The sequence below is a fragment of the Pseudophryne corroboree genome, chromosome 6 (assembly GCF_028390025.1).
Source record: "Pseudophryne corroboree isolate aPseCor3 chromosome 6, aPseCor3.hap2, whole genome shotgun sequence".
Classification (NCBI taxonomy): domain Eukaryota; kingdom Metazoa; phylum Chordata; class Amphibia; order Anura; family Myobatrachidae; genus Pseudophryne; species Pseudophryne corroboree.
Genome location: NC_086449.1, coordinates 116760193 through 116776914, shown reverse-complemented (window position 1 = coordinate 116776914; position 16722 = coordinate 116760193). Strand labels below are relative to the sequence as shown.

At 41.6% G+C, this 16722-nt stretch overlaps 5 protein-coding genes across 5 annotated transcripts; 3 read left to right on the top strand and 2 right to left on the bottom strand.

Annotated features, from left to right (window-relative positions):
• The first annotated feature begins 1147 nt into the window (after positions 1 to 1147).
• Positions 1148 to 1558, top strand: LOC134934940 (histone H3). Its single transcript, XM_063930262.1, has one exon. The coding sequence runs from the start codon at positions 1148 to 1150 to the stop codon at positions 1556 to 1558; it is 411 nt and encodes a 136-aa protein (XP_063786332.1).
• Positions 1559 to 2318: 760 nt separating this feature from the next.
• LOC134934428 (histone H2A type 1-like) lies at positions 2319 to 2711 on the bottom strand. Its single transcript, XM_063929870.1, has one exon. It carries the CDS (start codon positions 2709 to 2711, stop codon positions 2319 to 2321), a length of 393 nt encoding a protein of 130 aa, XP_063785940.1.
• Positions 2712 to 3105: 394 nt separating this feature from the next.
• On the top strand, positions 3106 to 3486 carry LOC134934939 (histone H2B 1.1). Its single transcript, XM_063930261.1, has one exon. It carries the CDS (start codon positions 3106 to 3108, stop codon positions 3484 to 3486), a length of 381 nt encoding a protein of 126 aa, XP_063786331.1.
• A 1425-nt stretch (positions 3487 to 4911) lies between these two features.
• Positions 4912 to 5223, top strand: LOC134934427 (histone H4). The gene has a single exon (XM_063929869.1). It carries the CDS (start codon positions 4912 to 4914, stop codon positions 5221 to 5223), a length of 312 nt encoding a protein of 103 aa, XP_063785939.1.
• Positions 5224 to 6287: 1064 nt separating this feature from the next.
• Positions 6288 to 7221, bottom strand: LOC134936614 (histone H1C-like). The gene has a single exon (XM_063931736.1). The coding sequence runs from the start codon at positions 6942 to 6944 to the stop codon at positions 6288 to 6290; it is 657 nt and encodes a 218-aa protein (XP_063787806.1). The 5' UTR covers positions 6945 to 7221.
• Between the last annotated feature and the right edge of the window lie 9501 nt (positions 7222 to 16722).

Sequence of the window (16722 nt, the reverse complement as noted above, 5' to 3'; positions counted from 1 at the left end):
TCGTGTGGTACATATACAAACGGGTATTTCAATGAGTTCCAATACAATTTGATAGATAGATAGATAGATAGATAGATAGATAGATAGATAGATAGATAGATAGATAGATAGATAGATAGATAGATAGATAGATAATTGCTATGTCACATAAATTCAGTTGAATATATACTGGTTTTAAATCTGTTTATTCCTCAGAGTCTTACATTCGATTAATTACCATAAATACAACTTTTAACAGATGTTTTAAAGTTTATTTTTACAAGAACAATTGAAATGAATATACAATAGTTAAATGGGCATACAGGAAAAAAAAAACCCAGTAATAAAATAAAACAATAAGGGTATTGCTATGCAGGGCCTTTAGTACTTTATAGGATTTTAATTTCCTCTGAGTAGATGTAGAACCCCCTTTGAAACTAAATATATAGCCTTATATTCTCTTCATGTAGTTTAGCAGATTCACGAGGTTGAGGTTGCGGTCTAAGTTGATACTTTTGCTCAGATTGTATCCAGCAATGTTTCAATAGAGTAGTTACAATTGTATCATACTATAATACTGTTTCCCATTAGTATCATATCGTTTCTCACACACGCAGGAGTTCTGACTACATTAAAGTGAGCAGCTTTAGATTTAACATTCATGTTTTAATGATCAAATGATTATTTTATTTTATACGCCGCTGTTTTGATCTAAGCTGTGCTGCTTTTGCTGTTGTTGTTTGCTAGTTTACCTGCCATCCCATATTATCATTTCCCTGGTATTAGGGCTTGTAAGGATTATATTCTGTACACACAATATATATATATATATATATATATATATTTTTTTTTTTATCCCCGGCTATTGCAGCTATTCAGCAGCACTGTGTGTGATTACGTTTGGTATATGTGTACTGGGGCCGGGGCTGCTATACCGTGAAAAGACCTCGAGGCCGGGCCGTTAGAAACTTCACATAAACAATAGAGGAAACAGAAATTCTTGGCAGGCTTTATGAAACTTACAGCTTCTTCACCGAAATCAACCAGGATGAAGGGCGTGTTTAACTCATCAAATCACAAAGCAGCTCTGTGCATAAATACAGTTGTTGCCGGCTGTTGGCTATTCAGTCTTTTTTCTACTTGGTAGAAGTCAGATCTGTGTGGAAATATGGCCAGGACCAAGCAGACCGCCCGCAAATCTACAGGAGGGAAAGCTCCCCGCAAGCAGCTGGCAACGAAAGCTGCCCGGAAGAGCGCCCCAGCTACCGGCGGCGTGAAGAAACCTCACCGCTATCGTCCTGGAACTGTTGCTCTTCGCGAGATCCGCCGGTATCAGAAATCCACTGAGCTGCTGATCCGCAAGCTGCCCTTCCAGCGTCTGGTGCGTGAGATCGCCCAGGACTTCAAGACTGACCTGCGCTTCCAGAGCTCCGCCGTCATGGCCCTACAAGAGGCCAGCGAGGCTTATCTGGTGGGGCTGTTCGAGGACACCAACCTGTGCGCCATCCACGCCAAGAGGGTGACCATCATGCCCAAAGACATCCAGCTGGCCCGCAGGATCCGAGGGGAGAGGGCATAGAAACTCGGCACTCCTATACACGCAACAACCCAAAGGCTCTTTTCAGAGCCACCAAGTCTTTCTAAACGAGCTGCAGCATAAGTCACCCCTCAGTGTCAGAGTAACAGGATGCGGATGAATCCTCCGCTCTCCACCCATAGCAGCTTCAAATGACAGGCCAAGTCTATGAAGTTTACATATATAATACGATAAGCAAGCCGCAAAGTGAATAATGGAATGTTGACTATCAAAAATAATTAAATATCTGGACGGGCTGGTTCACCCGACAGTACATTGTTACTAGTGTTCCGCCTAGATTCCCTTGTAAAATTGTTTTCTTCAGCTGGGATAAGAGGATATTGCTCTCAATTATCAAATATTTGTATGTAATGCAGCTGTTTTCATCCTAGCTTTGTTACGTCACACGGAGAGAGAATATGGTTTCTCTCCTTATATACTTTACACGGATCAGCTTCCCACTCCTATAAGCGGAAGGGGCCTCATTTGCAGCATGCAGTTATTGCAAAGGGAATATTCAGACTATCTTTAGATTTCACCACAACAGACCAGGGCTCCTAAAGGGTAAGGGAGCGTCTATACCTTTAGCGGTTGTATGGACGGGATGTGGAGATGAAAGCGCGGCTAGCCCGTCAGATATCGCTACAACACAAGCAATGACAGTACACACAGCTCTCCTGGGAAGACGTGGGTGGCTCTGAAAAGAGCCTTTGTGTTGTGTGTCGGGTACATCGTTTCGGTGGTGGAAGCTGCCAGCCTCACATTACTTGCTCTTGGCCGGTTTGTGGCTCTCGGTCTTCTTGGGCAGCAGCACGGCCTGGATGTTGGGCAGAACGCCTCCCTGGGCGATGGTCACCCCACCGAGCAGCTTGTTGAGCTCTTCGTCGTTGCGCACAGCCAGCTGCAGGTGGCGGGGGATGATGCGGGTCTTCTTGTTGTCGCGGGCGGCGTTTCCGGCGAGCTCCAGGATCTCAGCCGTCAGATACTCCAGCACCGCGGCCAGATAGACCGGGGCACCGGCTCCCACTCGCTCAGCATAGTTTCCTTTCCTCAGCAGACGGTGAACGCGACCGACTGGGAACTGGAGACCGGCCCGGGATGAGCGAGTCTTGGCCTTAGCCCGGGTCTTGCCGCCTTGTTTGCCTCTGCCGGACATGTTCAGTTCACAAAACAAATAATTCCTTCTAACAAACTGAGAGAAAATGTGAACCTGTAATACCGCCCTCCTCCTATATATACACTCAGAGTGGGTCTACCGCGTGCTCTGTGATTGGTTTGCTTACAAATGAACCAATGCAGCTCGAGTTTATCCACAGACCAATCCGCAATATGTAGTGTGTGTGTGTGTGTGTGTGTGTGTGTGGGGGGGGGTGTTAGCTACCACTCAGCGTCACGTGACACTTTTACCCTATACTTAGCTTATACTTACCCTACACTTTTACCAGAAGCGTTGAAGCCTCATTTGCATAAGATGCCTATAAATAGAGCAAACCCGGGCGGTGTACGGCACAGATTCTCCCTGCTGTGTGTAGAAGAAGTGAGTGGTGGAAATGCCTGAACCAGCAAAGTCCGCGCCGGCGCCCAAGAAGGGCTCAAAGAAGGCCGTAACGAAGACCCAGAAGAAAGATGGAAAGAAGCGTAGGAAGAGCAGGAAGGAGAGTTACGCCATCTACGTGTACAAGGTGCTGAAGCAGGTGCACCCTGACACCGGCATCTCCTCCAAGGCTATGGGCATCATGAACTCCTTTGTCAATGACATTTTTGAGCGCATTGCGGGGGAAGCTTCCCGCCTGGCTCACTACAACAAGCGCTCCACCATCACCTCCCGGGAGATCCAGACCGCCGTACGCCTGCTGCTGCCGGGAGAGTTGGCCAAGCACGCCGTGTCCGAGGGCACCAAGGCCGTCACCAAGTACACCAGCGCCAAGTAATCTCCCCTTCCTCTCCCACACGAACACAAAGGCTCTTTTAAGAGCCACCCATCTCCTCGCTAATCGGGCTGTAACTTATTATTTGCGCTGTGTCCTGTCTCCCTGAATTTGACTGAATCACAGTAATCTAGGCTGTGTTGTAGTTTCTTCATTCCTTATACATGTGCATCTTGTTAGTCGGATGCTGGGGAACTCCCCTCTAGTGTGCGAGCTAGTACAGGAGACCCCCCCCTGTTGATGATTACTGCGTGCAAAGCGGCATTCTCTCCGCTCTCATGTACTGTAAAACACGTTCCAGACGTAGATCAGATTTCTACAGAACTCGTCAAAGCTACAGATGCCAGGGCTTCTAAAAAGCCAGAGAGCAGCAGAAACACTGCCCGTGTAGTTGCTGTGTGACTAGCACATAATTTTCTGTCTGGCTCAAGTGATACAAACTGGATTGTTACATTGTTAATATCGCTACTACTGTATCATAATCTTGATAAGCAGGTGGTTAAAAGTCGGTCTTCAAGATGACCTGTGTTACTATGATATCGTTGCAAAAGTAACAACGGGATGCAAACTGCGGTGCCCCTGCTTGTACCTAGTCCATTATGACATCACACAGCAGGGTTCCCGTTTAGGCGCACACGTACCAGTTATGCTCGTTGCTGTAAAAACGGCTTCAATGGTTATTTGAGGAGTAGTAGTGATCCGGGTCGCAATGTGGCTGAGCGCTAAGGTACGGTTCAGCTGACCCAATTGACATACTATTATTATTTACACCTAATATACAATATTATGAGACGGCGAGAGAACATAGCTGATACGCTGGCGCTCGCTAATTAGAGATCGAAGCGAACCGAGCCTGGGTGCCAGGAATACTTGTAGCGAGGGACACATCAGAAGCGGCATGCCATTGGGGGAGTGTTCCCCTACCAGGATTTGAATTGTCCACTCCGGTTAACTTGTTTTGACCCGCCGAATTTAGCTCGTCTCTCATTGGGCCAGTCCGATGAATCGCGCTCCTAGCCCAAGGCGCTGGTGTGGGTCCGACTTAATAGTGATAAACACTATATATGTATTTGGAAAATATATTATTTATCATTTCAGGGAGAATGAAATGTCACTACTTTTCGTTAATTGACTATAGGTGTAAAACCTTCTTTTCCTATTTTACCCTAGAAATGTGGGATCAAATGGATACAATTTTTTTTTTTTTTTTTTTTAACATTTATATATCTGTTCACGGAAATGAATAGAGATGACGAAGAGAAAGCTGCCACTGTCCTGCGGTGTGCTAAGTCAGAAAAGGCGGACTACCCAGGTCTCCTCCTCTCCGAGTTCTAAGTCCCCCATCAGGTCCGCCCTTCCTCTTAATAAAGGGCTGCTGTGAGGCGATCAACTCATTCTTACTGATTGCAACTCGCAAGCTGTTTGAAGATGTCAGGAAGAGGCAAAGGTGGTAAGGGACTCGGGAAAGGAGGCGCTAAGCGCCACAGGAAGGTGCTGCGGGACAACATCCAGGGCATCACGAAGCCAGCCATTCGCCGTCTCGCTCGCAGAGGTGGCGTGAAGCGCATTTCTGGCCTCATCTACGAGGAGACCCGTGGGGTGCTGAAGGTCTTTCTAGAGAATGTGATCCGGGACGCCGTCACTTACACCGAGCACGCCAAGAGGAAGACTGTGACCGCTATGGATGTGGTCTATGCTCTCAAGCGCCAGGGCCGCACTCTGTATGGTTTTGGAGGTTAAGATCTGGCTCCTCTTTGGCTGATCTCCTTTCCCGAAACACGCTAACAAAAGGCCCTTTTAAGGGCCACCTACAGTACTCCTGAAATGAGCTTTATGAACATACTGCTTTTCGAGGGAAGCGTATTGTTAGTCAGATCCACAATACTAACGATAGAAATACACTTCTTTCCCATCTACAAAGTCTCGCTGGATATTCAAATATAAGACGCCAGAAGTTGCCATTTACAATGCATAGACCATATATATCTAGAATTCTAGTCAATCTGGAATGGAAAAAGGCAGCAGCATAATTGCCTCTGTCCATTTGGATGATGCCTCCTTGTGTCCGGGTGGAATCGGTTCGATATTGTTTTATGAAAAATTCTGAAGGATGTAGGTGTAATATACCGTGCATAGCGTGCGCAGGAGGTGCTGTAGCGGGGTACTCTTGAAAAGATGTTGAGTTAAAACGTAACTTGTATTATAACGATGACATGCTGACACAATACATGTCCTAAAATTCAAGCATAGGGTATTAAGGCACAGCTGTGAATGTTTCTCCAAGTGTAGTTTATATATAATTCTGTTACAACGACCTCTTGAACAATTAATAAGTAGGGAAGCTTACTAGACAGAACTATTTGTCTCTACTGGAGGTTCTCTTTCTGGTAAAGCAGTCTCCCTGTTATTGTGTAGCTAGTGTTCTCAGAAAGTGCAAACAAACATTAAATTGATACTTGCTTTTCAGCAGCTACCCTGCAGACTGTTCACCACAGGGAATGGTGAGTGTTCGAGTACACAGGAAGGAAGCATGCCGCTATTGTGAGCGGCCTGAGGTAGGAAGCAGGACATCCAGGTATTATTTCCCGATCAGTCTTGCTACAGTAGCGCTAATAAATAACCCTGCGTTACCTATCAATAAGCAACCAAAAATCCCACGGAGACACTGCTGAACTGTAACGTAATGTAGTGACTCAATATCTGTACGCCGTGCGCCTACAGCTCTGCCGGGACAGGGTGGGTGGCTCTGAAAAGAGCCTTTGGGGGGATAACAAGGAAGCGAGGCTGCTACGGCGGCTCTTCCATCACTTCTTGGCCGCAGCTTTCTTGGGCTTAGCTACCTTCTTGGCCGGGCTTTTGGCGGCTTTGGGCTTCGCCGCCTTCTTGGCCGGACTCTTGGCTGCTTTGGGCTTCGCCGCCTTCTTGGCCGGACTCTTGGCCGCTTTCTTGGGCTTCGCGGCTTTAGGCTTCTTTGGGCTTTTGGCAGCAGCCGCTTTTGTGGGTTTCTTCACCTTCTTGGGGCTCTTGGCTGCACTCGGAGCTCTCTTGGGCTTCTTCGGGGACTTGGCCACTTTCTTTGCCGCTGGTTTCTTGGGCTTCAGGGCGGCCTTCTTGCTCTCCAGCTGATTCTTATTGAGCTTGAAGGAGCCGGAAGCTCCGGTGCCTTTCACTTGGGTGAGAGTTCCTTTGGTCACCAATCCTTTCACCCCCACTTTGATGCGACTGTTATTCTTCTCCACATCGTAGCCTCCGGCAGCCAGAGCCTTCTTCAGGGCGGCAAGAGAAACTCCACTGCGCTCCTTGGAGGCGGCCACGGCCTTTAAGATCAGCTCGGAAACGCTGGGCCCGGAAGACTTGCCGCTTTTCTTGGCTCCCCCTGCAGCTTTCTTCGGCTGCCTCTTCTTTTTGGCTGCGCCCTCTGACGGCGGGACAGCGGCGACGGCTGGTGCAGTTTCTGCCATGTTAGCTCAACGTCACTTTAACCAACAAATGGTAATACAGCACAAGCCGCTCTCTGACGTCTTTTATATACGGTGCCTGCTGTGCTGTAATTGGCTGCTGAGCCTGGTGCGTTCTGCGCTCTCATTGGCGGAATAAGCAGTCCTTGTAAACCCTTCCCTGTCTGAGTGTAAGGGGAAATCTGCCCTCACCTTGTGTTTCCCTAACGCAGAAAAAGAGTCTTTTATTGGGCATGAGAAAAGCAGCGTGCAGCCTCTCTGCACCACACCAGTACTCCAAGGTCTCCCCTAGGCCTATACGGCCATTGCTAGCCTAGGCGCTGCAAAGAGACCCAGGAACAGCCCCTGTCAGCTTACTTACACCAAGCTGGATCTGTCCAGCATGTAACACATCTGTACTTTTCTGCGAGGCTAAAACGTCTGATTGGGGCATTTTTCTGTCCCCCTGGCACTACATGTAACGAAGGTGATCTGGGGTTCAGTCTGTGCAGGGGATGGTAAAAAACAAAGAAGCGCTGTCATTGAAAGTATTATACAATTTATTAAAAATATATATATATGATAATCACAAAAATAAAACCTGGTATCCTGTAATTTGATAACACAGCATATATAGTATAGCAAGCATCAATACTTATTAGTAGCAGCAAATGATGGACATATTAACAAAATCCCCTAAAACGATATAACCACCTGTGCTTCAGATGGTAATATAGCACTTGTAATTAAAAAAAGGGCTCATTGCTGGGAGCTCCACATGTGGGTTAATTAGACGTATAGGCTCATAAGATGATTTTATGGATTTAAAAGTCCATCCGTGGTGTGAATATAAACAGTTCACCTTTGTTTTGTCCACTTTATAATATCTGCTCCCAATACTTATTCCGTATTTTAGAAAAGGCTTTTTACGGGTGATTTTAATTAGCACAATTCCGTGCACAGCACAATGACATTTAAGCATGGAACGCTATTTTGACAGTCTCGTATTGTGCTTACCCCAGCCTCTGCTGATTGCAATTATTCGGTATTTCCTTTGAAAATGTTGGGCGCCGGCTGCCCACGCCGCTTGACTGCGGCACCGAAGGGATGAAATAAAGCAGAATGTATTGGTGAACTGAACGCTCGGAACCGCTCACTTGCAGTGATATAGCGGGAGCCGTCAGAGACGTGCCTGTAGCTGGAGCCGTTCGAAGACGTGCTTGTAGTCTCTGGTGGTGGAGAGAAGCAGGATACCAGACAGGATACTGGGAGGAATGCTTGACGCGTTTCTCAGCCTCAATCCTGGGGCTGTTTCATCAGAAGTACCGCCTCCAGATCCTTGGGCATTTTTATACTCCTAGCCTCACTAATCATTGATACAGCTGTCTATAAACAATTAAGCAATTAAAAACTGATATAATGAGTGTTTGCAAGCTTCTATTCATATAGCAAGACAATCTAGGGAAATATAAATAATAAAAGGTTTTTATACCTCGCCATTTAAATCATTATACAATATTTAGAATAAATAAAACCAAACAGTGAGGCAGGAGAATTATAACAAAACAATTATTAAAATTTAAATACATAAATATACCTGTGGATGTCTCATAGCCAAATAATTACCATATATTTGTTCTATTAGAATGGTAGTGTCAATAGTCATTAAAATAATAAAAAATATATATATATATGTATATTCCTGATAATATAATTTCTAAAACTTAGATACGCTCTCAAGGGCCAATGGGCTCCTCTAACGATTCTTTAAGGATTTTTTATAACTTCAGGAAAAACAGCAAAGTGGAAAAACATTATTGCATTGATTTTTCAAGAACCCTTAGATATAAATATCCAATTAGATCATATCACGCCTATATGTAAACATATGTGTATAGTATCATACATTTTTTATATATTTTTTATTTTTTTTGAAAAAACATAAAAACTACACCCAATTAGAACTACTGATTAAATGAATGCGGAGCTACCTAACCCAGTATAATATTGGGGGGTCTAGATGATCATTGGGGCTTCGCCAGTCCTTTTCAGAACTTCCTCAATGTTCTAAACTTACTAAACATTATAACCTGAAAATAAAGGGAGAGACAGAACCGAAACTGTGTTTGGAAGTCTGCTAAGGGGGAGAAATAAGGATTTTTTTCTGGAAATGATGGAAAAGGGTAGTGCACCTGGGATGCCTATCTATAGCCTCTATTCACACAATTAAATATTGTTGAGCTCGATAGTATCATTCAGGCCCGCAGGAACCATAGTTCCAAGTTTGTAGATCCAAAAGGCCTCCTTTCGGCACAACTTCTTATATCTATCTCCCCCTCTGGTCGATGGGGGGATCTGTTCAATAGCTTGTACTTTAATGTCCTTGAGAATCCCCTTAGGACACAATCCAAAATGACAAGGTAAACTATGTGTTCTATTATCTTTAATAAGAAGCCTCCTATGTTCCAGAAACCGAACATTAAGTGTTCTCGTGGTACGGCCCACATATTGAACCCCACACCCACATGAGATGACATAAATAACATAACATGATTGACAGTTGAGAAAAGATTCTAACTTATATGATTCATTATTGCTAAATGATGTGACGGTATTACATCGATGTGCTGCATGATCACATGTATGGCACCTTGACTTGCCACATCTGAAAAACCCTTTTGGTTTCGGGTTTGACCCCAACCAATTCCCCGTAATCGCCTCTTTAGTGGAATCTGGTCTCAGCATACTTGGTGCTAATTTAAGTTTTAGGCTATCTGCTTTCCTAAAAACAATTTTCCGAGATTCTTGTATATCATTCTTCAAATATTTATCAAGCTTCAAAAGACTATAATTTCTATTAATGATACGTTTAATCTCCATAGCTGATGAATTGTATTTTGTCACAAAGGTCAGGGGATGTTTAGCATTAGTTTTCCTATGTGTTGTAGAATTGGAGGACTTATCTTTCTTAGACACAAGAAGCCCTTTTCTATCCATTAAACTGACTTCTGTAAACGTTTTTTCTAGCAGTTCTTTTGGGTACCCTTGTTTCAAAAAGGATGTAAACATAGCCTCTGCTTGAACAGCATAATCCGCATTATTGGAACAATTCCTGCGAACTCGCATAAATTGGCCCTTGGGTATATTAGCCTTCCAGCTCCTGTGATGGCAACTATCAAAATGAAGATACTTATTACAATCCACATCTTTAATAAAAGTGACAGTATGAAGCTGATTATCAATCACCTTCACCGTGATGTCCAAAAAATTAAGAGTGATATCGCTCACATTGTGTGTGAATTTTAAATTAAATTCATTATTATTAAGATTCTGAACCAAATCCGTGACTGTGGTAAAATCCCCATCCCAAATAATAAATAAATCATCTATATAGCGCCCAAAGAAGACCAAGCTCGCCCCGTGTCCGCCACCCCAAATGTGGCGCTCCTCAAAACGCCCCATGTAGAGGTTGGCAAAGCTCGGGGCGAACTTGGTCCCCATGGCTGTCCCCAGTGACTGCTGGAAAAATTGTGATTCAAACAAAAAATAATTATGTGATAATATGAATTGTATAGATGATAATAAAAAATTACATAACGACTCAGAAACATTCGGATCTTTTTGTAAATAATGTTGCACAGCCAATATCCCCTTCTCATGTGGGATATTGGTGTAAAGTGCTTCCACATCGCATGTTATAATTTTATAAGTATCTTTCCAGACAATCTGATTTATTTTATTCAGAAAGTCGGAAGAATCTCTTAGATAGGATTGAAGAGACGTTACGTAACCTTGGAGATGTGCATCAACAAAAGAAGATAAATTAGTGGTTAGGGAGCCTACACCAGAAATTATAGGTCGACCGGGTGGGGTTGTGATGTGTTTGTGAATCTTGGGTAAATGATAATATATGGGAATAACCGGGTGCAAAGAAAATAAAAAGTGCCATGTATCTTTTGATATAATGCCATCAACAAGAGCTGTATCTAAAAGGGTTTTTAACTCTTTCTGGTAACCCAAGGTGGGGTCAGATGATAGTTTCTTATAAAAAGATATATTATTCAACTGTCTATTAGCTTCAAAAAGATAATCCTTTCTACTTTGTATCACTAGACCTCCGCCTTTATCGGCTTGTCTAAACACCAAATCAGTATCTGCTGTTAGTTTTTTAAGGGCTAATCTTTCCTTCTTGGTAAGATTATCCCCACGAAATTTGCTCTTAATTCCTCTGGACTCTACTTTCTGACATAATTTCCTAAAGTCCTCCATGGTGGAAGAGTAAAAGCTTTCCACAAATGGTCCCTGATATTGGAGAGGATAGAACTCTGATGGTTTTTTAAAAGATATTCCTTTATTATTAACATCATATATCTTTATTGATGTTGGAGGTACTTCAGAACCTTCCACATTTTCAGAGAGTAAAGATTCCAACATTTCCAAAGGAATTTGATCATTGGAATCTAGTACAATGGGGTTCCCTGTGAGTTCTTTTTTATTTAGTTCCTTAATAGCAAAGTACCTCTTACGGCTCAAGGACCTCACAAACCTATTAAGGTCAACAAATAAACCAAACAAATCCGGTTTAGCGGATGGGGCAAATTTAAGGCCCTTTTTGAGCAATGTCATCTCATCCACAGATATAGGTTTATCAGACAGATTGAATACCCCAGTGGGGCTCATCTCCTCCTGGCATTCTTGTTTGGAATTCTTGTTGAACCTCCCTCCTCTACATCCTCTCTTTCTTCTTCTACCTCCTCCCTTCCCCTTTTTCCATTCCAATTTAGTTCGTAGTCCTCCCTTCCTCGCAATTGTGGAGATCTTTGGTGATTGGTGTAGTGACCCTTCTCTAAAAAACGTGATTGTTGTCGAGTGGGTGAAAACTTCCTATTATCACTTCTAAAGGAGGAAGAGGATCCAGAAGCTTGAGATATCTTATCACTAAGTGGTTCAAATCTGTTATGTGTAGAGATCTCTCTGGGTGGGAGGTCTCTTCTATTATTATATTGTCTATGACCTCTTTGTGATGAATCTCTTTGTCTATATTGTTGTTGTCTATATGGACTAGTATTGTATTTCCGGTAACCCCTATTTATGGAATTAAAACGGCCTCTCTTGTTATTTCTAGTTCCAGAAAAATCCCTATGGGACATCTCATGGTTCGGTTCTATTGTTTTTCTATTATATGTGCGAATCTGATCCCTATCATAGTCTTCTTTATCTCGGTACATTTTCTCATCCTTTCTATTAATTAGTTCTTTTTCAAATTCTTCCACTCTGCAGTTGATCCTATTGTCTCTCATCTCAAAACTTGGGTGTTGTGAAAATTTCTTTAGATCTCCGTGGACTTGTTCAATTTCTTTCTGTATTTCTAAGACCCTTTCCGCCCTGTGTTTAATTAATAATTTCATAAGGTTTTTAGAGCAATCATCTAAAGCATTATTCCATTTCTCCATAAATAGTTCATCATCTTTAAATGAGGAGTTCTTAAATATTCTCAAACCTCTTGGAATCAGATCCCTATCCAAATATTTTTGGAGGGTGATCTGATCCCACCAGTGACGGGTTTCAGCTAAACACAATGACTCCATTTTGTTAAATAATTTGAACATATCGTTATTCCCTTCAAAATCAGATCTATCAACATTATCCACGAAATTAACAGTGTATTTACTTCGTCTCTCTAGACGTTCAGAAATACATTTCAATCCTGACATGGTAACTACTGAGCTGCTCACTAATCAGCAAAAAGTTCCAAAATACACAAGAAAAAATAAAACAAGTGAGCGCTAGTAAAATTGGCTATGAGACAACTATACTTTACATTGACTGCAGCTTCTCAATTTGAGGTGCTGAACCTCAAAAAATCATGGACAATGGTAAAAAACAAAGAAGCGCTGTCATTGAAAGTATTATACAATTTATTAAAAATATATATATATGATAATCACAAAAATAAAACCTGGTATCCTGTAATTTGATAACACAGCATATATAGTATAGCAAGCATCAATACTTATTAGTAGCAGCAAATGATGGACATATTAACAAAATCCCCTAAAACGATATAACCACCTGTGCTTCAGATGGTAATATAGCACTTGTAATTAAAAAAAGGGCTCATTGCTGGGAGCTCCACATGTGGGTTAATTAGACGTATAGGCTCATAAGATGATTTTATGGATTTAAAAGTCCATCCGTGGTGTGAATATAAACAGTTCACCTTTGTTTTGTCCACTTTATAATATCTGCTCCCAATACTTATTCCGTATTTTAGAAAAGGCTTTTTACGGGTGATTTTAATTAGCACAATTCCGTGCACAGCACAATGACATTTAAGCATGGAACGCTATTTTGACAGTCTCGTATTGTGCTTACCCCAGCCTCTGCTGATTGCAATTATTCGGTATTTCCTTTGAAAATGTTGGGCGCCGGCTGCCCACGCCGCTTGACTGCGGCACCGAAGGGATGAAATAAAGCAGAATGTATTGGTGAACTGAACGCTCGGAACCGCTCACTTGCAGTGATATAGCGGGAGCCGTCAGAGACGTGCCTGTAGCTGGAGCCGTTCGAAGACGTGCTTGTAGTCTCTGGTGGTGGAGAGAAGCAGGATACCAGACAGGATACTGGGAGGAATGCTTGACGCGTTTCTCAGCCTCAATCCTGGGGCTGTTTCATCAGAAGTACCGCCTCCAGATCCTTGGGCATTTTTATACTCCTAGCCTCACTAATCATTGATACAGCTGTCTATAAACAATTAAGCAATTAAAAACTGATATAATGAGTGTTTGCAAGCTTCTATTCATATAGCAAGACAATCTAGGGAAATATAAATAATAAAAGGTTTTTATACCTCGCCATTTAAATCATTATACAATATTTAGAATAAATAAAACCAAACAGTGAGGCAGGAGAATTATAACAAAACAATTATTAAAATTTAAATACATAAATATACCTGTGGATGTCTCATAGCCAAATAATTACCATATATTTGTTCTATTAGAATGGTAGTGTCAATAGTCATTAAAATAATAAAAAATATATATATATATATGTATATTCCTGATAATATAATTTCTAAAACTTAGATACGCTCTCAAGGGCCAATGGGCTCCTCTAACGATTCTTTAAGGATTTTTTATAACTTCAGGAAAAACAGCAAAGTGGAAAAACATTATTGCATTGATTTTTCAAGAACCCTTAGATATAAATATCCAATTAGATCATATCACGCCTATATGTAAACATATGTGTATAGTATCATACATTTTTTATATATTTTTTATTTTTTTTTGAAAAAACATAAAAACTACACCCAATTAGAACTACTGATTAAATGAATGCGGAGCTACCTAACCCAGTATAATATTGGGGGGTCTAGATGATCATTGGGGCTTCGCCAGTCCTTTTCAGAACTTCCTCAATGTTCTAAACTTACTAAACATTATAACCTGAAAATAAAGGGAGAGATAGAACCGAAACTGTGTTTGGAAGTCTGCTAAGGGGGAGAAATAAGGATTTTTTTCTGGAAATGATGGAAAAGGGTAGTGCACCTGGGATGCCTATCTATAGCCTCTATTCACACAATTAAATATTGTTGAGCTCGATAGTATCATTCAGGCCCGCAGGAACCATAGTTCCAAGTTTGTAGATCCAAAAGGCCTCCTTTCGGCACAACTTCTTATATCTATCTCCCCCTCTGGTCGATGGGGGGATCTGTTCAATAGCTTGTACTTTAATGTCCTTGAGAATCCCCTTAGGACACAATCCAAAATGACAAGGTAAACTATGTGTTCTATTATCTTTAATAAGAAGCCTCCTATGTTCCAGAAACCGAACATTAAGTGTTCTCGTGGTACGGCCCACATATTGAACCCCACACCCACATGAGATGACATAAATAACATAACATGATTGACAGTTGAGAAAAGATTCTAACTTATATGATTCATTATTGCTAAATGATGTGACGGTATTACATCGATGTGCTGCATGATCACATGTATGGCACCTTGACTTGCCACATCTGAAAAACCCTTTTGGTTTCGGGTTTGACCCCAACCAATTCCCCGTAATCGCCTCTTTAGTGGAATCTGGTCTCAGCATACTTGGTGCTAATTTAAGTTTTAGGCTATCTGCTTTCCTAAAAACAATTTTCCGAGATTCTTGTATATCATTCTTCAAATATTTATCAAGCTTCAAAAGACTATAATTTCTATTAATGATACGTTTAATCTCCATAGCTGATGAATTGTATTTTGTCACAAAGGTCAGGGGATGTTTAGCATTAGTTTTCCTATGTGTTGTAGAATTGGAGGACTTATCTTTCTTAGACACAAGAAGCCCTTTTCTATCCATTAAACTGACTTCTGTAAACGTTTTTTCTAGCAGTTCTTTTGGGTACCCTTGTTTCAAAAAGGATGTAAACATAGCCTCTGCTTGAACAGCATAATCCGCATTATTGGAACAATTCCTGCGAACTCGCATAAATTGGCCCTTGGGTATATTAGCCTTCCAGCTCCTGTGATGGCAACTATCAAAATGAAGATACTTATTACAATCCACATCTTTAATAAAAGTGACAGTATGAAGCTGATTATCAATCACCTTCACCGTGATGTCCAAAAAATTAAGAGTGATATCGCTCACATTGTGTGTGAATTTTAAATTAAATTCATTATTATTAAGATTCTGAACCAAATCCGTGACTGTGGTAAAATCCCCATCCCAAATAATAAATAAATCATCTATATAGCGCCCAAAGAAGACCAAGCTCGCCCCGTGTCCGCCACCCCAAATGTGGCGCTCCTCAAAACGCCCCATGTAGAGGTTGGCAAAGCTCGGGGCGAACTTGGTCCCCATGGCTGTCCCCAGTGACTGCTGGAAAAATTGTGATTCAAACAAAAAATAATTATGTGATAATATGAATTGTATAGATGATAATAAAAAATTACATAACGACTCAGAAACATTCGGATCTTTTTGTAAATAATGTTGCACAGCCAATATCCCCTTCTCATGTGGGATATTGGTGTAAAGTGCTTCCACATCGCATGTTATAATTTTATAAGTATCTTTCCAGACAATCTGATTTATTTTATTCAGAAAGTCGGAAGAATCTCTTAGATAGGATTGAAGAGACGTTACGTAACCTTGGAGATGTGCATCAACAAAAGAAGATAAATTAGTGGTTAGGGAACCTACACCAGAAATTATAGGTCGACCGGGTGGGGTTGTGATGTGTTTGTGAATCTTGGGTAAATGATAATATATGGGAATAACCGGGTGCAAAGAAAATAAAAAGTGCCATGTATCTTTTGATATAATGCCATCAACAAGAGCTGTATCTAAAAGGGTTTTTAACTCTTTCTGGTAACCCAAGGTGGGGTCAGATGATAGTTTCTTATAAAAAGATATATTATTCAACTGTCTATTAGCTTCAAAAAGATAATCCTTTCTACTTTGTATCACTAGACCTCCGCCTTTATCGGCTTGTCTAAACACCAAATCAGTATCTGCTGTTAGTTTTTTAAGGGCTAATCTTTCCTTCTTGGTAAGATTATCCCCACGAAATTTGCTCTTAATTCCTCTGGACTCTACTTTCTGACATAATTTCCTAAAGTCCTCCATGGTGGAAGAGTAAAAGCTTTCCACAAATGGTCCCTGAAAATGTGGAAGGTTCTGAAGTACCTCCAACATCAATAAAGATATATGATGTTAATAATAAAGGAATATCTTTTAAAAAACCATCAGAGTTCTATCCTCTCCAATATCAGGGACCATTTGTGGAAAGCTTTTACTC

Excerpts from the sequence above, each read along its gene's own strand:
- LOC134934940 (XM_063930262.1), top strand. The coding sequence starts at position 1,148 with ATGGCCAGGACCAAGCAGACCGCCCGCAAATCTACAGGAGGGAAAGCT.
- LOC134934939 (XM_063930261.1), top strand. The coding sequence starts at position 3,106 with ATGCCTGAACCAGCAAAGTCCGCGCCGGCGCCCAAGAAGGGCTCAAAG.
- LOC134934427 (XM_063929869.1), top strand. The coding sequence starts at position 4,912 with ATGTCAGGAAGAGGCAAAGGTGGTAAGGGACTCGGGAAAGGAGGCGCT.
- LOC134934428 (XM_063929870.1), bottom strand. The coding sequence starts at position 2,711 with ATGTCCGGCAGAGGCAAACAAGGCGGCAAGACCCGGGCTAAGGCCAAG.
- LOC134936614 (XM_063931736.1), bottom strand. The coding sequence starts at position 6,944 with ATGGCAGAAACTGCACCAGCCGTCGCCGCTGTCCCGCCGTCAGAGGGC.